The following is a 23,001-nucleotide window of genomic DNA, read 5'->3' on the forward strand; positions in this document are numbered from 1 at the left end:
CACTCCAGTGTTCTTGCCTGGAGAATCCCAGGGACGGTGGAGCCTGGTAGGCTACTGTCTATGGGGTCACACAGAGTCGGACGCGACTGAAGCGACTTAGCAACAGCAGCAGCAGCAGGGTTTATGTCCAGCAGGGGTATTGCTGGGTCATACGGTAGTTCTACCTGTATACTTTTAATGTTTTAATCATAATATACATAATGTTTATTTTTTTTAATATTATGGGAACCAACTGGCTTGTGGGATCTTAGTTCCCTGACCAGGGGTTGAACCCAGGCTCCCTGCAGTGGAAGCTGAAAATCCTAACCCCTGGACCACCAAGGATGTCATACATTCCTTTTTTCCTAATACACAGAAATGCTACTATTTTGGATTTGTTGGGCTAAAAAAAATACATTTGTAAAATTAACCGCACCTGTTCCTTTTCATTGCTTTTTAACCTGGCTCCTAGAAAAGTTACACTGGCACAGGGAATGCATTTCTATAGGAAAGTGCTGCTCAAGAACTCCTTCTGCCCATCTGGGGGCCCCTCGGTTGGTTCTGTACACGGGAGCTTCAGCTCAGGGGGACAGTCCAGCAACTGGATACTCACCAAACTGCCCTCCTGCTGAGGGTTCAGCAGCTTCACCATTATTTCCAAACTGCATCAATGAATCTAAAGTGCGGGGGGACATCGGCAGGTCAATGGTATTGCTGCAGGTCGTTCTGTAGGAAAGGGGGAGCAGCAGGAGGGGGAAGGGTCGGGTTGACAAGACACAATGGAGGAAAAAAAAAAAAGAACAAAACACACACACACAAGCCATCAAACTCTGGTCTCCAACAGAAAAAAAATAAAAGCTCAAGCTTTTTAAACACACGAGGTCACTGTGAGTTTAAATGAGTACTGAACATACTCAGAGGGCTCCAACCCTGCTTCACAAGAGAACTCTCACCCAGTGTCCTGTTCCCAGGGATAACTGAGGACATTAGAGATGGAGGCAAAACTGGGAAGGGAGGCCACTTACGGTGTCACACAGATGAACTTGGTCTTCAGGTACGGGGCAGCACCTGGGGAGAAGGAAACCCCGCCTTAGTGACTGTGATTCTCACTCTGGGTACCGGACCGGGGAAGCTGGCTGCCTCCCCAGGGCTGCTGTGACGCTCACTTGATCCCTGAGCAGAGATGGTCTGAAGGAACCTCCACTTCCCACTGAGCTGCCCTCCCCTTCACTATAGACTCTGATGTTCCAGTGCTTGCAGCTGGAAGCTCAGTTCTTTCCCTACAGCTTTTCAGCAGACTCACTTGAGCTCAGACGAGTGCCAGCCTGGTGTTCATTCTTCCCCTAGATGAGGGTGAAAAGTTTCACTGCTTGTATGTGGACTGAGGATTGTAACCTGGCCTGGCTGTATCTCTTAGATGAGTTCCCCACAGGCAGGACTGAGCCCACCCAGTCGGACACCTCGTCCTGCTCAGACACCGAAGTCACGAGGTCCTTATGAAAACACAGAAGTGGCTAATGCAGTTCCAAAGCTGAGGCTGACATCTTCTGTTCCCATTAGCACTGATCTGCCTGTTACAACTTTCAGTGAGGATATTATTAATCCTCATTAGATAACTACGTCACAGACAAGAACCTCTCATGGGAAGAATGTCTCTGCTGCAGTACAACTGGCTTTGGACTGGGAGACAGGAGGCTGGGGCCTCGTTACATCTGCAAAACACGCTTCCAGTGCAGCGAGTTTGGGTTCCATCCCTAACCGGGCAACTAAGATCCCATGTATTGTGTGGGGTGGCCCCCAAAAGTTAATTTAAAAATTTTTTTTAAATCAACTACATTTACCAGATAATAATAAAATGAGAGGGAGGCGGAGGATGGAGGGGCCCATCTTTGTCATTTGTGATTCTTCTTCTATAGTTAGAAACATGAAGATTTAAGAATTTTAACTGCTAAATGCTTATACCAAGAGGTCAAGGGGCCCCAGAGACAATGGCATGGAATTTGGGGGATTCAGGTGAGCAGATCGCTTAGGAAGGGTGGGGTGGGCCAGGAAAAGCATGGCTGGAAAGCTTGGGGCTTACAGAGAAAATGAGGGATCAGAAAGAATGATGACAATCTGAGAAAGGGCACTGCCATCGGAGTTTATTTGGGGCCAAGAAATATATTAATCCAGTACAGAATCCAAAGAAGCTACTAAGGCAGGGTTCTGCTATCTTATAAATCCATTTGGGCCCAGGCTTGAAGGGAGCTGACTCCAGTTGACTCCCAGACACAAAAGGGTTTTAATTCTCCCAAGTGATCACTGTTGCTGAGAAAAACAGCTCTGAGATGCCACAGTAGAAGCAAAGGAGAACGAAGATTAAAAGTTGATTTATGGCTCTGTGCAAGGTTGTAAATGTACTTCATCTAATTTGTAAGATAAGAGATCTGTCATTTCTACAGAGGAATCTTTCCCTCAAGCCATGAGGAAATAATGTGAGCTTCTAAGAAAGGAGGAAGGAAGAGTCCTGGGAAGATAAGCCATCTCCTAGAGACAATAAAACCTTCAGGATGGGAACAGAGAGGATACAAATGGTCAGCTGCTCCACTCTGGAGGAACCCACAGGTCGCCCACTGGCCTCCCCAACACCCCCTGATGCCATCACCAGGCTCCTGCTGCCCCAGGAGACAGACAAAGCTCTTGAGTAATTAGTTCTATGTCATGACTGGTGTCTTGACCCTGAGAAAACACTGAGTCCCCAGGCAGGAAAAGGCCTGGCCTCCTGCTCACACAGGAGCTGTGAGGGAGGGTGTAGCCTCAGACCAGGAACCTGGACCTTGAAGGTGAGAAGGCCCAGCACTTGGACCTAATTGCCTTCCGCAGAAGGAACAGGGCAGTGTGACGGGGGCTGATAAACAGATCTCCCAACCGAAGCACAACGTGGAAAGAGAGATAAGTAGCAGACAGGAAATGAGAGTTATGCTCGCCTAGAGTGTGACCAAGACTCAACCCAGAACAAAGGAGAAAGGAAAGTCAGTTGTTAGTGAGCCCCAACTCCCTCTTCCAAGTCTCGATCTGCTCGGCCCCAGAAATCCCTCACAGGGAATTACTGTGAAAAGACTGTGAAGGCAGCTGGTGGGTTTGTGTGGGGGAGTTATTTGTTCAAAACACAGGTTTTTTTCCCAAAGCAGTTAGGGTAGGGAGGGTAACTCAAAGGATCACTTTAAACCCTTGCTGGCTCTATGATTAAGGAAAGTTCAATAAAAACAAAGGATGGCAAATTACAGTCTCCTCCTCAGGATCTGGCCAGAGAACCATGAGTCTGAGCCCCAAACGCCCATGGGAACAGGCTAGAGGGCTCTGGCCTCCATGCTGGTGATGGTACCGGACAGCGAGGGGTTAGTATGAAAAAATGTGTGTGTAACTTACATAAGCACACGGGCTTGAGTACACTAAAAAAACATCTGAGTTTCAGTAGCTGCACATTCAAAGCACCAAGCCTAGGCCCCTCTCACCAGTTACCATCTTCCCCTTCAATCTCCACTCTCCTGAGAATCTCTCTTAAACCACGTTCCAGCGTGGCTAACACTCATTTCCTCCAGAAAGCCTTTTTTCATCCCACTTGGGCTGCTTACATTGTTCAGTGATGGGGAAAGGAAACACTCTAGACTCAAGTCTGAGTCGCAAACCTTCCAGCATATGCTTTGCAAGAAGTGCTGTGCTGGTTGGGCATCCTGTTTCTAGACAATTCCGCCCTCGCTTTCTCTTCATGGTGTCTTAGGTATGTCTGGGTATGTGTGAGCTGTTTTCCCCTTTAGACTGGTGCCCTCAGTGGGGCAGAGCCTGGTGACTGATTCCTCTCCTCTCTCTAACCCCATCAGCTGCCCCTAAAGGCACTCACTATAAAGTTCTTTCCCAGAAAGAGGAATAAAGATCACCAGACTGGGCTTTCCTGGTAGCTCAGTGGTAAAGAATCTGCCTGCCAATGCAGGAGACACAGGTGTTTGATCCCTGGTCCTAAGACTCCATATGCCTCGGAGTAACTAAGCCCGTATGCCACAACCATTGAGCCTGTGGCTCTAGAGCCTGGGAACTGCAACTACCAAGCCCACCTGCTGCAACTACTGAAGCCTGTGTGCCTATAGCCCATGCTCTGCAACAAGAGAAGCCACCGCAAGGAGAAGCCTACGCACTGCAAGTAGAGAGTAGCCCCCGCTTGCCCCAACTACAGAAAAGCTCATACAGCAATGAAGACTCAGCACAGCCAAAAATAAAAATTATAAAAAGAAAATTCCTTAAAAAGAAAGAAAAAAAAGATCACCAGGTTCTTCAGGCATTTACCTTACCTGTCCCCCAAGGATCATGCAATTCCCCACTTCTCCCCAGAACCACGTGGCTGTTGCGGAAAATCAACAACTACCTGGGTCAGCCTCGGGGTGCTCCTGGCTCTCCGGCCGACAGTACTTTCCAAACGCCTCCTCCTTCGGAATGTCGGGGTAGAGATAGACCAGTGGAGACACCAGGATATTGGTGGCATCCATGATCTTATAGCCCATGATGATTTCGGCAAATGACATGTTGTTCAGCTGCTGCTTGGTGTAAGGTTCCACTGACTGGATCTGGGTCTTACCTGTCATGGGATATGGGAAGAGAAGACTCAGGTGATCTTAGAGAAGACTACCTGATTGATTTTCCCTTGAGGGGGAAAGGCTTATGCCAACCTAGTGTTCGAGCCCCTGAATATTCTGCCCAGTCGTCTGGCATGGTGGAAATGTTCATTTGGCTGCGGGAGAAGCTATTCAGCTGGGTCACAAGTAACATACTTGAATAATTACTTTTATAAGATATATGAACAGAGTGGGTAAGAAAGGAGATGAAGAATACAATTTAAATTGCAAATTTCAAAAAAAAATTGCCAATTTCTAGGCAAATATCAGCCCCTTGCAGGGAGCAAAATAAACTGGCAAACCAATCCTCCAGCTGGAAGAACTTAGAGAAACCAAGTGTTCCTATCTCATAAAAATGATCACCGGGTACCTTCCAAGTCTGAGCCAGGGGAGTGCGAAGCCATCCCTGCCCACAAGGGGGCAGCAGATGCCTGAAACTAGCAGCAGCCATGGCTAGCCACAGCAGTGCTGGTTACCAGTTGGGGTGGGGAATCGCTAAGCTTACCGCTAATGTCCTTCTCCACCCAGGTGAAGGTGACTCCTCCTTCTTTGCTGCTTTCACTGAATCTCAGCAGGAAGGTGCCTGGGGGCTTAGTGCTCAAGATGGCCCGTTCCCTCTCCTTGCTGATGAAGCCCATTATATACCTGGAGACAGGAGCAACAGCAAGGTTGGTGCTGAGGGACCTGTGTTGCAGCCAGCCTGCTGGGAGAGTGGGGGACTTGTCACCCCCGTGCATTCTGTCAGACACAAGAGTTCCAACCTACCCTTCGTTCCAAAGGGCCAGGATGTACTTTTTCACCAGGTCAATGATGTTGTCCAGCCAGACCCAGAAGGAGAAGCCCTTGCCAGCCATGTTTTCCTGGAGAAAAGAGTAATGGGAAAGCTCGGTCCCCCACCTCCCTGGGCTCTTCCTTTATGGGGGTGAAGTGCCACCAAAATCCTCAAGCCCATCTACCCTCAGGCAGGTCCTCCTGGCCACCAGACCGAGAGTCCGGGGCCTTCAGGCCCAGTGCCCTCCACGACATCCACACAGCTGAGTGTCCCTGCCCCTCCTCCTCCTATGAGGCAGCCTCATGGATGGAGTTCACACAGTGGCTTACTTTGCAAAATTTAGCCCATGTGATCTGACACCCTGAATAGTTCACACCAGGTCCTGAAAGAAAAAAAAAAGTCATATAATTTGCGGTTTTAAATCCAGATCTTTCTTCAAACAGAACACACACACAACTGTCCCACAACATGCCCTGAAACTTGGTTTTCACATATTTGAATGTTGCTACTGTTGTGTGCATACATATGCACCCCTCCCCACGCACCTGACCCCATCGTTTGATGCCCCCTACGTTGTTGTTTAGCAGAGGTGGTGGGTGATATATCAAGTCCCTGCTGCCCTTTCTAGCCTCCTGTGGCAGTCTGGGGATCAGCAGAACACACTAAGAAGCTGACGGCTTGAGTTACAGGGTCATGTTCAGTCATGCATGTTCAGTCACTCAGTCATGTCTGACTGTAGCCCCACCAGGTTCCTCTCCACGGGATTTCCCAGGGAAGAATACTGGAGTGGGTTATCATTTCCTCCTCCAGGGGATCTTCCCGACCCAAGGGTCAAATCCAAGTCTCCTGCATTGGCCGGTGGATTCTTTACCACTGAGGCACCTGGGGAACCCATGTTTAGTGGCAGCACAAGACAAAGCATAGGTGGCATGTAAAACATTCTTCCAGGAAAAAAAATTAAAAACAAGCTACATTTTCTTGAAGAAATGGACAGGGATGCCAAGCCTTTAGCTCTAACATACATTTAAAATACCGTCCTAAGGCTGGACAAAGTACCCAGGGAGACAGCCACCAACAGAAAAGAAATCTGCCTCCCGTCTCATAAAAGTGATCACCAGGCGCAAACCTCCTCTGTGTCCTGACTCCAGGACCTGCTGGAGCACGTGTATTCTGCCCAGCACCTTGCTCAGTCAACTTTCCTGAATGAACAGCCCCACGGGCCAGATTCCTTTTGCAAGGAAGGCAAAGGGAGAAGAGGTCAAAGGCTGACCTAAGAGTTTCTCTGCCAGCGTCGTCAACTGCTCGATGCTCAGCCCGCGCTTGGTGGTAGAGGAGAACTGCCAGCTCAGCACCTCAGCCACTTGATCCCACGTTCCGATCGGGGGTTTGGTGAAAAAGTTCACGTTCTATTGGAAATGACACATTCGCTCCTTTAGATGAGAGGGTGGCGCCTGCTGAGCGGCAACCCCGAGGCACCAAGGAACCTCCAGAGAACCCAGGCCCCTGACTCACCTTGGGGTTGTTGGTCAGCATGTTGTACCATAGGATGGATGCCCAGGCGTTGGGCATCTGACAGATGTTGGAGATCACCACCACTGGCAAGGAGTGGGTCTGTGGAGGGAGCGGGGAATGAGCTCGGGAGGCAGAGGGCCCTTGAGGCTCCATAAACCTCTTCACCCGCATCTCACAGGGTTCAGAATAAAGGAGAGGTCGTGGAGTACACTTGCTGGCAACCCTCAGGGAGCTGTGGGGCCCGGTCAGCTTAACATCCAGCATGGAGAGTAGGCAGAACTCAGGGGATGTCTGAGTATCACCAGGAGTTTACAAAGCTGACTCCTCACAGTGGACTCACAGTTCACGGACTCCCCATTTATAAAACTTGGAAGGCATTTATGAATTGAAGCTGTGAAAAGAGTGCAAGTTGCTCAGTTGTGTCCGACTCTGTGACCCCATGGCCTATACAGTCCATGGAATTCTCCAAGCCAGGATACTGGAGTGGGTAGCCTTTCCCTTCTCCAGGGGATCTTCCCAAACCAGGAAGTCAAACCCAAGTCTCCTGCATTGCTGTATTGAAGCTGTATCTGCCCATTTAATAGAGAGGTCCCAGGAATCAAAGACTAGGGTTCTTGCTTTTTCAGGTGTATCTTTCAAGATCAAGAAAGCTGGGGAAAGAACAGGTAAATGCCATGATTGTTTGGATACTAAAAACACTGGTAGTTGAAAGACTGTTTTGCCCAAACTGTATAAAGTTGGCTAAAATCAATTCCTAAATATGAGTTTTCACATAAAGTTTGCTGGAACCTGAGTAGACATGTGTCTTCTAAGCACTCAGGCAAGATACTAACAAATTTTTGGAGAAAAAGAAGCAAATGTAAACACAGCGCTGAGTAAAGAGTCATCACTCCACCTTCTGGAGTGAAAACCCTGACTAGAAGAAGGCTCATCCTGAATCATCCTACAGGCAGTTCTACCCAGTTCTGCACAGAACTCACCTCCAGGTCGATCTTGAGGCCTTGGTGATACACCTCAGTCTCAAAGGTGATCAGGTGCAGCTCCTCAGTCACAATCAGGGAGGCCTACAAGAATGAGAAGGATGCTCTTCCTCAGAGAGGATGGCACTGAGTCCTGACAGACATCACTACACCATCCTGAAGTGCACCCGCCAGGTGGCCATGGATACAACTGGAGCACATGGTCTTTCCAACTCTACGACTCTCCCGTGCTCTGATCCACAACCTGATCTCTTATCGGCTTTATTAGGATACTATGGAGATCCGATCGGTCATGGATAAAATGGGAACAGCATAATGACAAAAGAGTGAACACCTGTGTACCCACCCCTCAGTTTAAGGCAGAGACCATCACCACGGAGGTTCTCTGGGTGCCCTTCCCAACTCCATCCATCCCTGAGCCTCCTACCTCAGAAGTGACTGCTATTTTGTCTTTTGAGTTTGTCATTTCCTAGCCCTTCTTTATGGTTTTCCTGCATTTATGTCTCTAAACAATGTATGCTGAAGCTGAAACTCCAATACTTTGGCCACCTCATGCGATGAGTTGACTCACTGGAAAAGAGGCTGATGCTGGGAGGGACTGGGGGTGGGAGGAGACGGGGACGACAGAGAATGAGATGGCTGGATGGCATCACTGACTCGATGGACATGAGTTTGAGTGAACTCCAGGGGATGGTGATGGACAGGGAGGCCTGGTGTGCTGTGATTTATGGGGTCGCAAAGAGTCAGACACACTGAGCGACTGAACTGAAACAATGTACCTGTTGTTGTTTAATTTGGGGGGGGTTGTGAATCTCATACATATGGAACTATACCCTGTGTATTCTTTTGTGACTTGCTTTTCACACCTATGTAATTGTGTACACCTGCAATTTATGTTTTCATAGCTGTATAATATTCCATCACCTGACTATACCACAGATCATTTATCCATTCTAGTGCTGTTGACATATGGGTTGTATTTAGGCCTTACAATTAGGCTGTTGGAACACATAATGCATGTCTCCTGGCACCTGTGAGCAAAGATTTCTCTATTGTTAAATCCTGAGAGTGGCACTGCTGGTATATAGGGTATGTTCATTTTTATAATGCCCAATTGTTTTCCAAAGTGATTGTAACAATTGATACACCAGCAACATAGCGACTATTTTGAATGAGAATTGTCAATGAATTATTAGAAATTCCAATTCATATTTTAAAATGTTCTTTCTCTCATTACAAAAGAAATACACATTCCATTTTAAATGCAAATATTACAGAGATAGTATAGAGTAGCTTCAGGTGAGAATAGCAAGACATATAAGCACTGTTTGGTAGACATTCCTCTAGAATTTTGTAATGCAGACATGAATGGACAAAAAACAGTTGAATTTTTAAGCAATTATACTAGTATACTACTCAAATTACTTTGCATTTTTTTCTCAATAAATATGCCACAGACATTTTCCCATATCACTGCATAGAAACAACCTCACTCTTTAACTGCTGTCAAGTCTTATAGATTCAGTTTGTTTTTTTAAAAGGCCTGCAACATTCTAGAGAAGAGGGTAAGAATGGCTCAGGAGACAAACAGAAAAAGAATAGGGTGTCACAATTTTATAAAAAAGATTTAAAACCAGTGCTTGGTCACATTTACTTTCTCTTTTTTTAAGTTTGTTCTTTTGGGCGGGGGCCATATAGTTTGTGGAATCTTAGTTTTCCAACCAGGAATTGAACCCAGGCCCACAGCAGTGAAGGCCCCGAGTCTTAACCACTGAATCACCAAGGAATTCCCTTAAGTTTATTCTTAACACTAAGAATCTAAGAATCTGAGTCAATGGGAGACAGAGAAGAAACAAGGTGGGTAAAGAACAAGAGAGTTTGCTGTTTCTTTTTTTTTTTGCTGTTTCTATTTTGGTAAAATGTTTAACTTGGATGTGTTGAAACCCATCCCACCTCAGTGACCAAAACAGATCACCAAAAGCTGAGACAAGCCGTGTCAGTGCATAGAAGTTGGAAGGGGAATTTGGAAAGTCCCAGGCAGGCGGAAGGCTCCTTTTCTACCAAATGGGTGTGGGCAAGGGACTTTACACTCCTTAAAGATGAGCTAACTTGGCAGACAATCAAGGAAATGCGCTGAGCCAGAGAACTCCTCCAAGGCATGTGTGACTACTCATGTGTTGGCTGGTGGTGACTGCAGCTGAAACAGCAGGTAGGTGTCTCCACTTTTGGGCAGTAAGGAGGCTCTTTTTCTTTTCTTTTTATAAAAAGTTTCAGTGTTTTGGCTGCAAGGCATGTGAGATCTTAGTTCCCTGACCAGGGATCAAACCCACACCCCCGGCATTGGAAGCATGGAGTCTTAACCATCAGGGAAGTTCCTATGGAGGCTCTTTTTCTCTCCCGCTCAGCTATCATCTCCAACAAAACTTACGTCGCAATTGGCTCGGCCCCCATTACCGCATCTCTGCTCTCTCAGGGTCTGTAAGAAAAGCAAAGAGCATCCTCCGTCAGGTAAGGCTCCCCCCAAGCCCCTTCCCCTGCCAGAGGCCCTGAAGAAAGGGAGCCCAGGCTTCTCCCATGTACCAAGTGTTTGAACTCCGCTGAGAGGCTGCCATTGTTAGACTCTTCCATGTTCATCACTTTTGTGTTTGTGCCCAGAATGTTAAATTTCCGGGACCTGAATCACAGGAGGAAAAGACCAACCACATACATAACCGAATGGCCAGGGAAAAACTTAGATTATACAGAACAGAAGGAAGCCTGTATGCTGAACTTACCCTCTGAGAGCTGCAACGTCGCCGGAGTCTCTGTTAAGAACATAAACCAGCGTTAATAAAACAGGCCCCAAGTCTCTCTGAAAGTCCACTTTGAACACCTATCATTTACTCGGATGGAAAAACTGCTGTTCTCCTGGGGATTTCTGTCAAGGACTCAATTACATGGTGTATGTGAAATCTAACATCCCTGTACATGCTCAAGTAGAAGACACAGCTGGTTGCCTACCCAACCTCTACTCCCCTCTTCCTAACAGAACCTTGACTCCATCAAGTATCTTTCCCATCCCCACTTCCAGGGAATCCTGCTCACTAAGCCCACAGAACTGAGCACAGTGCAGTGGTCCAGGAGTGAGGACAGGACCCACACTGTCTCAATCAGACAGGAAGGAATTCTCCCTCAGGCTGGATTTACATTCTGTAGCTTCAGCTGCACATCGGCAAGGAGACAGGTGGCTTTTACTACAAGCAACCATGCGGCAACCCAGAGGGAATCCTAGAATCCCTGTGCTACTTATGGTGGCATAGAAGAGAAACGGAAGGTTCTGGATCTTTGGTGACAGGAATTGAGTCACTGATCTCACCACCCGGAACTCGTTCTAACTTTGCATTTCCAGTTACACTGGGTTGCAAATTTCCTTATTACTGAAGCCACACTGGGCTTTCTGGAAAGGTCTACTGTTACCTGCAACTCAAAGTATCCCATCAACATAGCCGGAAATATTCTTCCCAGCGTGTTCCTTGTCTTTTAACTATGTTTTTGAGTATTTCATTTTTTACATAGTCACCATTTCTCAGTGTTTTCTTTTTAACATTGTTTTAATACTGTTTTAAAAGTCCTTCTCCATTGCTATATATCCACTTATGCTTTTAGAATTAATAATATCTACTACTTATTATTAGACAGTGCATTCCATGGGAGTTTATAGATTTAAATGGATCAACTTTTAAACCATTTAGAAGATATCTTTCCATACATTACATTTTGTCTTTTTGGGGCCACTTGGCTTGTGGGACTTTAGTTCCCCAACCAGGGATTGAACCTGGGCCCTCAGCAGTGAAAGCTTGGAGTCTTAACCACTAGACCACGAGGGAACCTCCCATGTATCACATTTTAGAACTTAAATCAAGCCCCCGTTATCAGAAAGTTTTTCCTCATGTCTAAGCCTATATTTATTTATTTTATATTATTTATTTGTATTACAGCTTGATGTATAATTGATGAATAATAAACTGCATACGTAAAATGCACAAGCCGATAAGGTCTGATAGATGTATACCACACACACCTGTGACACCAGCCCAATCGAGAGACTGAATGTATTCATCAACCCCTCATTCCCAAGTTGCCCACCTCCCTTATGTAACCCATTCCCCAGTCCCACCCTCCACCCAACCCTGTCTCCAGACAACCAATTATCTGTTTTCGGTCATGATAGATTTATTTGCACTTCTAGAATTTTATATAAATGGAAACATAAAGTATGTACTCTTTTTTCTCGATCTGGCTTCTCCCTCTTGGTATATTTATTTTGAGATTTATCCGTGTATTACATATATCAATACTCTATTCCTTTTTGTTGGTGAGTAATATTTCCCTTGCATGGATATACCACAAACTCATGGACACTCATCTATCAGTGAAGATTCCTGTACAAACCTTTGTGTGGACATACACTTTCAGTTCTCTTGGATGAACACCTAGGAGTGGAGTGATTGGGTTGTAGGATAGGTGCATATTTAACTTTTCAGGAAACTGCCAAATTGTTCTCCAGAAGTGGTTGCCATTTTACCACCATTACATTACACATTTGCTTATTCGTTTTTTAAACCTTAATTAATTAATTAATTTTTTGGCTGTGCTGGGTCTTTATTGCTGTGCTCAGGCTTTCTCTAGTTGTGGTGGGCAGGAGATACTCTCGAGTTGTAGCTCTCAGGCTTAGTCGCCCCTCAGCATGTGGAATATTCCCAGACCAGGGATCAAACCCGTGTCCCCTGCACTGGCAGGCAGATTCTTAACCCCTGGAGCACCAGGGAAGTCCTTGCCTATGCTTTTAAGATACATCTAGAATTTATTTTGATGGACAGTTTTTTTTTAGTGAGGTGATTTTTTTTAATGCTAATTTATGGTTAAAGTCATTAATTTTTACTTATTCATTTACTAAACCTACCACCTTCCTCGAGTCCCTGGCTTCATAACTATTTTCTAGTTCATTCTCATGGAAATTCCAGATGAATAATTATATCACCTACATTTTCTCTTTTCTAATGTCTGCAGAGGGTAAGTGCATTTTAATTTTTTTAAAGGTACTGTCAAATTTGGAAGAGGATTCCATTATGTGGTAAAGTGTGGAACAACAACTAAAATCAATTTTCCCATATATTCTCAATTTTACATAATATGCACAAGTTACATTGGTAAGTAAAAAAACAAAGAAAGAGGGACTTGAGGTCACAATGGCAATCACAACTCAAATCGCTACTGCCAGCTTCGTGGTTTTGTTCAGGCACGTAAATGACAATGCACAGCAAGGCTTCTGAAAACTTAAAAAAAAAATGAAGATCTCTGAATATAGATAAAGCCTCTAAGTTCACATGATGTCTATCAAAGTTGTCATTTCTCTGCTCCACGTTTGAAGAAAAAAAAAAGGAGCTAAGATAAAGAGTACTTACTTGTCAATGCACACTTTAATTTTAAGTTGATAATTTAGCTCAGGGAATTTAACCAGCAATCTATGTCAAAAAAAAAAAAAGAAAATGTTTCAGAGCAAATGAAAAAAAATCCAGTTTTAAAAAACAGCCACTAGGCTCCCCCAGCAACTTCCAGTTGAATCTAAAATTCATAACTCTTCAATTCTAAAGAGATGAGTCATAATCCCAAAATTTTCTTCCTGCCAGTGCTTCTTTTCATCTTAAGCATCACCCTCTTCAGGCTAAAAGGGACTGGAAAAAAAGAGCCTAAGAACTAAGGCCTTGGACAAAGTTGTGAGAGACAGACAAAAGGATAATGAAAGCCATTTCATGAAAAACATTACAGGAATACATGCTCTGAAGTTGGTATTCTTTCTATTAGACCGGAAACCCAAAAGCGTACTACCTTTCTGAGGAGGGAAATTTCACTGCAGAAGGGCAAACCCCAGTTTACCTGTTCTGACTTGAATGTGAAAGTAATGCTCTACCTGTAGGCCCCCCACCCACCTGCCCTGTGACCTCTTAGCGTCTATTATCACTAAGCTTTACTCTTCCCCTTCAAATGCTCAGGAAAAGCAGGCTCAAAGAACAGAAGATAACTGGCATAATTCTGCCCCTTTCTCATGGTAGATGGAGATGCTATGATCTAAGACATCAGGCCTGGAATCAGGAATATAATGGGACCGAATCATAGGAATATATCCAAGTAACCTCAGAAAGATTCCTGTTCTTTAGCGTTTGACAGGACAATCAAAGAGCAAGTTAATATTTTGCCAAAAAATTCCCTATCCATCACAGTACTGCCTACGATGGCTGTAAAGAACAACCCTGCCCACCAACTCTGTTCTGGCCCTGAGGGTGTCCCTTGATACAACATCCGTCAGAAGAGGAGGTGCCGCACCTGACTTTAGTTGTGAACTGGACACCGGTCTTGATGACTAATGGCCGGTCAGGATGCATAGGCATGCAGGGCTGCCGCTCCACCACGAAGGCACTGGAGGGGACAGAGAAAGGTAGTGGGTCACACATGATGCAGTGGGCTGGTCCTGTCCCGTTCCTCGGAAGTCGACCAAGCTCTCGTTCAAGAACATTGGTTGGGGAGGTGATGGGGGAAACGGGCAAGGGCTCTATGTTACCTTTTCATTAAGTTTCTAAACAGCTCCACGATTCTCTCCTCCAGCATTGGCCTGTGCTGTACAATGGGGTCCCCTTTGTAGCTAACCTTCTGCTGCAGCTCCTCCAGTTTCTTAATTTGTTGGCGGGTCTGAAGCTGAGATTCGGCTAACGAGGTTATCCTGCCAATAAAATAAGGATGTTCCCAGTTACCTAAGGGGGTGTATATAAATGAGCTGGGGAAGAGATAATACCTCAGGTACTCTCATACAGTCATCCGACATAAGAAAGGAGCATTTTATTTCATTATGGGAAAATATGAGTAGCATAACATTGATCATTTCTAAATACACAGTTCAGTGGCACTAGATTAGGAAAGGGAAAATTATTTTGCCCCCTTTTGTTGGGGGGGAGGGTCCACGCAGCATAGTTTGCAGGATCCCCACCAGGGATCGAACCCTGGTCCTGGCAGTGAAAGCACCAAGTCCTAACCTTTGGCCTGCCAGAAGGGAACGGCTACCCACTCCAGTATTCTTGCCTAGAGAATTCTATGGACAAGGAGTCTGGCAGGCTACATACAGTCCATGGGGTCACAAAGAGTCGGACACAACTAAGCAACCTTCATTTCACTTCCTAAAAGTTTACTTTTCAAAGGAGGCAGACACAGAGGAAGACAAGCCAAAACTTACACCACTGGGAGGCATTTCCATTCTAACCAATGGAAAGTTAGAGCCCAGATACAGAGAACACGAAATACGGAATTTTGCGCTCACTTTAAATGGCAACCCACTCCAGTATACTTGCCTGGAGAATCCCATGGACGGAAGAGCCTGGCAGGCTTCAGTCCACAGGGTCGCCAAGACATGACTGAGCGACTTCACTTTTTTTTTTTACTTTCACTTTTTCTTCAGCCTAACTTGTTTTTGTACCAAATGTGAGGACTGGGGAAACGCAGGATATCTGACAGTCCAAAATGACAGGTTTGAGCAGCTCTGTCCCTCACTGTCTGTGCAAGCTTGGCCAGGTTCTTTCACCCTCGTGGGCCTTGATGTCCTGAGAGACAAGGTTGAACTGCACGATCCCCAGGAGCCCTTTAAACCTCACCTTCCACTGATCACCGGATGCGACATTATGTTTCCAAATAGTGATAACATGCATATAGAAAAAGCAGACAGGGAGACAAAGGCTGATTAACTGCCCCCAAGGAGGGAGAATGTCAGTGGCTCTCTCTGATGGTCCCCCACTAGTTTAGGAAAGACCCCAAAGAGAGAGAGTGGAAGGCAAGGGGCAGAGAAGGACAGCACCAGGACTCCTGAGCTCACAGACTCCCTTCTGGCACCTACTGGGTTGACCAAAATGTTTGCTTGGTTTTCCTATAAGGGGTTATGGAAACATCTCAATACATTCCTAGAACTTAAAAGCTATTTGGTTCCCTGATCAGAAAGCATTTAAAACTGCTTTCAATCAATGAGCAAAGCTCAGGGTTTGTTAGATGATCAAAGCAGGCCTCTCATGTAGGTAGAGCTATCCTAAATTTCCAATTTCATGCTCTGTGTATCCAGGGTCCCTGTCAGGTCAAGTTTCTCCCAGTTTAAGCTGGTGCAACATACTGAGTATCGGGCCTTGGACATCAAGGGTGCTCAATCAAGATTTTCTGAGTGAATCAAAGAGCAGATTATAGAAGAGCATATAAAGAAAGATCCTACAAATGTGAAATGTATAGATTCCTATCTTTATATGTGTGTGTGTATATACATATAAAATGTATAGATTTCTATCTGTGTGTATAGTAACAGATGTCTGGAGTGACGGTCACCAAATGTTTAACTCAAAGTACCTCTGCATGATTTGATTTTTAAAGTCTTTTCTGCTCTTTATTAACTTTCTGTATTTGAACTTTTTTCTCTTATAAAGAGCACATGTCATTTGAGAGTCTTAGAATAACTAAAATTTAAAATTTAGTTTACATGTTTAAAAACAATTAAACCAAAAACCTTAAATTAGCAAAATATATTTAAAATATAGCAAACATGAATACATTTGCATTTAAAAAACTGTCCAAATAAAGTAAAAAGCTTTAACCCTTAGACTAAATTTGAGTATGCTGAAATCCCCACCTCTGAAACACAGAATGTACATGCTTAGTCGCTTCAGTTGTGTCTGATTCTGTACGATCCTATGGACTGTAGCCTGCCAGGCTGCTCTGTCTATGGGATTCTCCAGGCAACAATACTGGAGTGGGTTGACATGCCCTTCTCTACTGAAATACAGTAGCAACCCTTAATGCAGCTCTGACCATAATTTAGCACAGCTCTCTGAAAAGAAAGGGGAAACTTCTCTTCTCTGTCATACCAGTTTTCTAGCCGATCTAGACAGATGTTGGGAGGGCCTCCAATGCAAGCAATCTGTTGTCGCCTCTTCCAGTCGGCCAATTCTTCATCCGTGAGAGTTTTCTGCACATATTCCATCGCTGACAAAAGCCCCGCCAGTTCACTCACGATGCTCTGGTTGGAAACCAAAAAACAACAAAGTCAGAAAACATTCCCCCAGACCGTCTCTAACCACAGTCTTTGGTCAATTCCAGAGAAGGAACTGATTAGGAAACAGGCATCCCGGAGATGCTCAATTCCCAAAGGCAAGTGAGCCATGCAGGGGGAAGGGGGGTCCACTGCTCTTACGCGCCGCATCTGGTCCAGGGCAGTAAGCATCTGTTCGAGCTGTTGCATCTTCTGCCTGGTCACTGACTGGTTGTTTCCATTCAGATCTTGCATGTCTGAGAAAGAATGAGAACCTCCATGAGCTGAGGAAATATGCCTAGCCTCAGTAACTGGGCTCCCCTAACCGCCAGCAGCCCCTGAGCACCCGTTCCTCCGAGTCTGAACTCAGAGGCAAGATGAGCCAACCCTGAGACCCCAGTAACGCAAACTCACTTTGTATGGGGGATTTTAATGTCTCTAATGCACTTGCCTCCTTGACTCTTGAGGGTTTTATAGTTGAAATCGAAATCATCCTGGAGATTCTCTACCACTTTCATCTTCTGTTCTAGATCCTGTTTCAAACAAACCAACCAAAACAGAAGTAAAAACAAGGACTGCCCTCGGGAGAGAGAAAAGAAAGTTTCTGAGTAGGATTCAAATAAAGCCACAACCTCACAAAAGCTACACAAGGGACCCACAGGCCACTTCCCCAAGAAAAGGCTTCCCGCCCAAGACTTGCTTCACCTGGACGCGCTTGCGGACGTCCTGCAGGTGCTGCTCCAGCATCTGCTGCTTCTCTGTCACCACGGCGGCGGTGGGGTGGTTGGCCTGGCCCCCTTGCTGCCAAAACAGGGAGCACGTGCACATGAAAGCCAGAAATAGCGGGAGAATATCCCTGTCTGGTCTCCATCTCCTCTGTGACCCTTCCTGCTTGGCCGGAGCTGCTGCTGCTGCCACTGTGAGGACAGGGGTAGTTCCACGGCACCCACCGCTCTCCAGGGGCTGTCAGAGCAGGCCAAGAAAGCTCTCACACTTTTCCTTGTGTCCTTGGCTTTTTAACCTCGTGGTGGTTTAATCGCTAAGTCGTGTCTGACTCTTTAGTGACTCCATGGATTGTAGCCTGCCAGGTTCCTCTGTCCATGGGATTTCCCAGGCAAGAAGACTGGAATGGGTTGCCATTTCCTTCTCCAGGGGATCTTCCTGACCCAGGGATCGAACCCACATCTCCTGCCCTGGCAGGCAGATTCTTTACTGACTGAGCCACCAGGGAAGCCATACTATAAACTCACTCTGTGTACTGTACTCAGAGACCACATGTTGAGCTAAGACACAGTCCCTACATTCAAAAAACTCATTCTAGGTAAGGATATATACATATATATATATTTTTTAAATCAGGACAATTTATGAAAGCAGATGCTGAATGCCTGTTTAAATGCATAGGGGGAGGGGGACTTCCCTGGCAGTCTAGTGGTTAAGCAAACACACTTCCACTGCAGGGGCGAGGGTGTGATCCCTGGTTGGGGAACTAAGATCTAGAATGTCATGCGGTACAGCCAAAAAAAAAAAAAAACCATGAAGGTTTTTAACACATTTCGGTAGAATAATAAAATTCCCAATCAAGAGATATCATCTTGGGGAGAAGGGAAAGCGATGGTTGGTGCCTCACAAAGGTTGAGTAGCACATCAGTTCAGTTCAGTTCAGTTCAGTCGCTCAGTCGTGTCCGACTCTCCGCGACCCCATGAATCACAGCACGCCAGGCCTCCCTGTCCATCACCAACTCCCGGAGTTCACTCAAACTCATGTCCACATGCAACTTACAAATAAGTTCTGTCAAAGTAATAGAACATTAAAGACCATGTAAAAGCTGCAGTGACCAAGACAGTGTGGCAGGAAAGAATTGAGAGTCCAGTTTTCCAAACTAGAAATTTTCAGTTGTCTTTGACTTCACACTGAGCTGCCAGATCTTCCGAGTTCTGTATTCTGTAATCTCTCCAATCAATCTCTAGTGCCACTGGCTCCATTCAAGCCCCAAAATTAATCCCTTTGCCTCTACTCTCTCTCACTTCCAATCTGCTCTCCACACTGCTACCACAAGTCTCCAAAGAAGATTGAAACATGCCACCGTTAGAGGGAACTATTCTCTCCTTTTCCATTGGACCCTGTCCAAGTCCACAGAATACAAACTTCCCTTAGAAGTCCCAGGAAGGCGACCTCCACCCTTACATAACTCTCTTCACAGGAGGAGTGACTCATCGAATCAATGAGGTTGGGAGAAAGGCTGCTCACACAGATATCTTTGAAGGCCCAGCCCTTAAGCTGGTGGCTCTCTCCTCCCACTCTTGCCTTCCCAGGGCACACCTAGGGCAGGAGCCAGGGCCTGGCTTCTAGAAGCAGTTCTAGAGGCCTATGTGTCTGAGTTCAGGGGGTATTAGTGTGTGGTCCCTAAAGCGCCAAAAGAATGGCTGGGACAGTGCTATCCTGCAAACCCAATCTCTTACCCCACCACCTGACTCAGACAACAGGCATCTATACAACAAGCACCTTCTGTACAGCACAGGGAACTATAATCAATATCTTATAACAACCTATAATGGAAAAGAATCTGAAGAAGAAACTGAATTGCTCTGCTGTACATCTGAAACACTGTAAATCAACTATACTTCAATATAAATACATAGTGTGGGATTGGCTGCTATATTTACAACGGATAACCAACAGAGACCTACTGTATAACGCAAGGAACTCTGTTCAATATTATGTAATAGCTTAAATGGGAAAAGAACTTGAAAAATGATACATGCATGAAGTGAAAAGTGAAAGTGTTAATTGCTCAGTCATGTCCAACTCTTTGCCACATCATGGACTATAGCCCAACAGGTTCCTCTATCCCTGGAATTATCCAGGCAAGAATACTGGAGTGGGTAGCCATTCTCTTCTCTAGGGGAATCCTCCCAACCCAGGGATTGAACCCAGGTCTCCCGCATTGCAGACAGATTCTTTACCTTCTGAGCCACCTGAAAAGCCCCATATATATATATACATATAACTGAATCACTTTGCTGTACTTTGTTAACAATACTCCAATATAAAAATAAGAAGTTTAAAAAATTTTTTTAAACACACAAATAAATAAATAAAAGTAAAACCCCTACAGTCATCCATCCAAGTCATGCTTTCCAGTCCTGTTTACCAACAATACAGCTGATTGTTTCATCTGGCGTCAACTTCCTGGTCTGTTTCTTTTTTTGAAAAATTTTTTCTTTATATTTTGGCTGCGTCACATGGCATGTGGGATCTTCATTCCCTGACCAGAAACTGAACCGGTGCCCCCTGCACTAGCAGCGAGGAGTCTTAACTACTAGATCACCAGGGAAGTTCTCCCAGGTCTATTTCTAAATTGGTACTGCACTTATAGAAGGAAAACGGATGTGATCAGTTCTCACCCACAGAAACGGTGTCCCCCTGCTTCCAGGTGTAAGCATCTCAGCCCAGCACAGAGAGCTGCATCACACAGTCCAAGAAGAACTTAAATCCTCCCTCCCTGTGCTTCAGTCACGGCAAACTCCCCACCCTTCTCTGCACACAGCAGGTTTCCACACTGACTCCCCGCACCCTGTCTACTCAACCTAACTGTGTGCATGCAGGCATGCGTGCTAAGTTGCTTCAGTCGTGTCCAACTCTTTGTGACCCTCTGGACTGTAGCCCACCAGGCTCCTCTGTCCATGGAATCCTCCAGGCAAAAATACTGGAGTGGGTTGCCATGCCCTCCTCCAGGGGATTGTCCCGACCCAGGGATCGAACCTGAGTCTCTTATGTCTCCTGCATTGTCAGGCAGGTTCTTTACCACTAGCGCCACCTCACTCAGACTGACACACATGAACTCAGTACAAATGTTTTTGCTCCATTGTGAAAGCTTACTCAACTTCAACATCCTCCTCTACGTTCTTCTCACCTGAAGGGTTTGTGCACCTATTACCCAATTAGACAGAGAGCCTGGGAGACAAGGGACCACATCCCATTGGTCTCCCAGGGCCTTACCCACAAAAGACAGGTGGGAATATGCCAGACGATGTCAACAGACGAAACAACAGTGAGACCTGGCTTGAGCTAGCTCTGTAGCATGGGGCTGCAAACTTTTTCTCTAAGGGCCATACTGTAAATTTTTTGGCTTTGCAGTTTCTGTCATAAATACGCAGCCCTGCCATTGCGGCATGAAAGCAGTTAGAGACAGTGCACAGGTGAACGTGTGTGGCTGTGTTCCAAAAACACTTCATTTGCAAAAATACACAGCATGGGGTGGGAGGGGGGTTGGAAGGAGAGGATGGGATGAATGGAGAGAGTATCAGGGACACATATACACTACCATATGTAAAATGGATAGTCAGTGGGAATTTCCTGTATGACTCAGGAGTCAAACCAGGGCTCGGTGACAACCTATAGGGCTGGGATGGAATGGAAGGTGGGAGGGAGGCTCAAGAGGGAGGGAACATATGTATATCGATGGCTGATCCATGTTGATGTACGGCAGAAACCAACACGATATTGTAATTAGCCTTCAATTTTAAATAAATAAAGAAACAAACAACATAGCAGGCTGGATTTGGGCCCTGGGCATTGGTTGCCAGCCCCAATCAACACAATTGGGAACATCCTTGGGACACTTCCTGCTTTTCTAACTCCCATGCTAAGTTGGTTCCTCTATCCAAATCGGCTTAAGTTGATTATTTTTATCCTATGGTACAGTATGCAAACATAAAAGTTCTCCACAAACAGCAAGCCCCAGTGATGCACAGATAAGTGCCATCTGCTAACCTCTCTTACTTCAGAGTCTTGAACGATGAGTATTAGCCCCTCACCTGCATCTGAGCATACCAGCTTTCTATGTAAAATTCTTTAGTGGAGGGCCCTCCCCGGTGGTACAGGGGTTAAGACTCTGTGCTTCCACTGCAGAGGGCACAGGTTTGATCCCAGGTTAGGGAACTAAGATCCTGCATGCTGTGTGGTGCAGCCAAAAATAAAAATTCTTTAGTGGGTCCCATTTCGTACAGACTTGGTGATAATAATGGCAGCAGCAAACAGAAAACAATTAACATTTATCTTGCATTCATGTGTCACGTCCTGTTCTATGCATTTTACATGTAGGAATTAATTTAATTCTATGAAGTCAGTACAATTATCTTCCCCAATGGAGGAGAAGAGAGCAAACAGTTTGCCTAAGGTTACACAGCAAGTGGCGGAGCTCTGGGATTCACATACAGGCAGTCTGGCCCCAAGTCCCCGGTGGTAAAACTGCTCTTCTGAGGCCACACTGAGGCATGACTAACTAGATTTTCATGATGTGGCCCTCTGACCATCTTATCTTCCTTTACCTAATAAGATGCTGAACTTTTTACACTTCTCCCAAGAATACATATGCTTCCAATTTCCTGTTTGAACATGATCATCTTTCTGCCGACGGTGTGGTCTCTTTACCATTTGTCTGATGCTCATTTGATAAGCCTTGAGTCTCGGCTCAAACCCGACTTCTCCTTTCTCCTTGATGCCTTCTCCGATTCTCTCAGTTAGACTTAGATGTTCTTTCTTCTTTGTTCCTGCTATATTTTTGTCTTTTTTTTTTTTAAATTATTCATTTGGCTGTTGCCAGGTGGCGCTGGTGGTAAAGAACCTGCCTGCCAAAGCAGGAGATGTAACAGACGCAGGTTTGGTCCCTGGGTCAGGAAGATTCCCTGGAGGGGAGGCACGGCAACCCACTCCAGTATTCTTGCCCGAGAATCCCGTGGACGGAGGAGCCTGGTGGGCCACGTCCACGGGGTCACAAAGAGTCGGACACGACTGACGTGACCTGGCACGCAGCATGGTCTTAGCTGCGGCATGCTGGATCTTTCTGTTGTTGTACACAAACGCTCAGTTGCAGTATGTGGGATCTAGTGCCCTGATCAGGGGTTGAACTCGGGCCCCCTGCATTGGGAGCTTGGAGTCTTAGCCACTGGATCACCAGGGAAATCCCCGTTTCTGTCTTTGAAAAGAAAAAAAAAAAAAAATTGCACACTCATGTT

The 23,001-nt window shown here is 45.7% G+C and overlaps 1 protein-coding gene across 1 annotated transcript in view; it reads right to left on the bottom strand.

Annotated features, from left to right (window-relative positions):
• STAT3 (signal transducer and activator of transcription 3) overlaps positions 1-23,001 on the bottom strand; it is a 69,086-nt gene that overhangs the window by 2,710 nt on the left and 43,375 nt on the right. The window contains exons 5-23 of the mRNA XM_055407889.2: positions 17,686-17,781; positions 17,432-17,513; positions 17,143-17,237; positions 16,817-16,968; positions 14,488-14,646; positions 14,253-14,345; positions 13,334-13,393; positions 10,664-10,693; positions 10,470-10,563; positions 10,318-10,365; positions 7,890-7,973; positions 6,910-7,008; positions 6,668-6,803; positions 5,727-5,779; positions 5,391-5,485; positions 5,131-5,270; positions 4,379-4,588; positions 1,005-1,047; positions 593-705 (exon numbers count right to left, since the gene is read on the bottom strand). Coding sequence (XP_055263864.1) covers positions 593-705; positions 1,005-1,047; positions 4,379-4,588; positions 5,131-5,270; positions 5,391-5,485; positions 5,727-5,779; positions 6,668-6,803; positions 6,910-7,008; positions 7,890-7,973; positions 10,318-10,365; positions 10,470-10,563; positions 10,664-10,693; positions 13,334-13,393; positions 14,253-14,345; positions 14,488-14,646; positions 16,817-16,968; positions 17,143-17,237; positions 17,432-17,513; positions 17,686-17,781 — 1,882 coding nt within the window. The remainder of the gene's footprint in view (positions 1-592; positions 706-1,004; positions 1,048-4,378; positions 4,589-5,130; positions 5,271-5,390; positions 5,486-5,726; positions 5,780-6,667; positions 6,804-6,909; positions 7,009-7,889; positions 7,974-10,317; positions 10,366-10,469; positions 10,564-10,663; positions 10,694-13,333; positions 13,394-14,252; positions 14,346-14,487; positions 14,647-16,816; positions 16,969-17,142; positions 17,238-17,431; positions 17,514-17,685; positions 17,782-23,001) is intronic.

Source organism: Moschus berezovskii, chromosome 20 (assembly GCF_049115385.1).
Source record: "Moschus berezovskii isolate FMDL1 chromosome 20, NW_MosBer_1.0, whole genome shotgun sequence".
Classification (NCBI taxonomy): Eukaryota; Metazoa; Chordata; class Mammalia; order Artiodactyla; family Moschidae; genus Moschus; species Moschus berezovskii.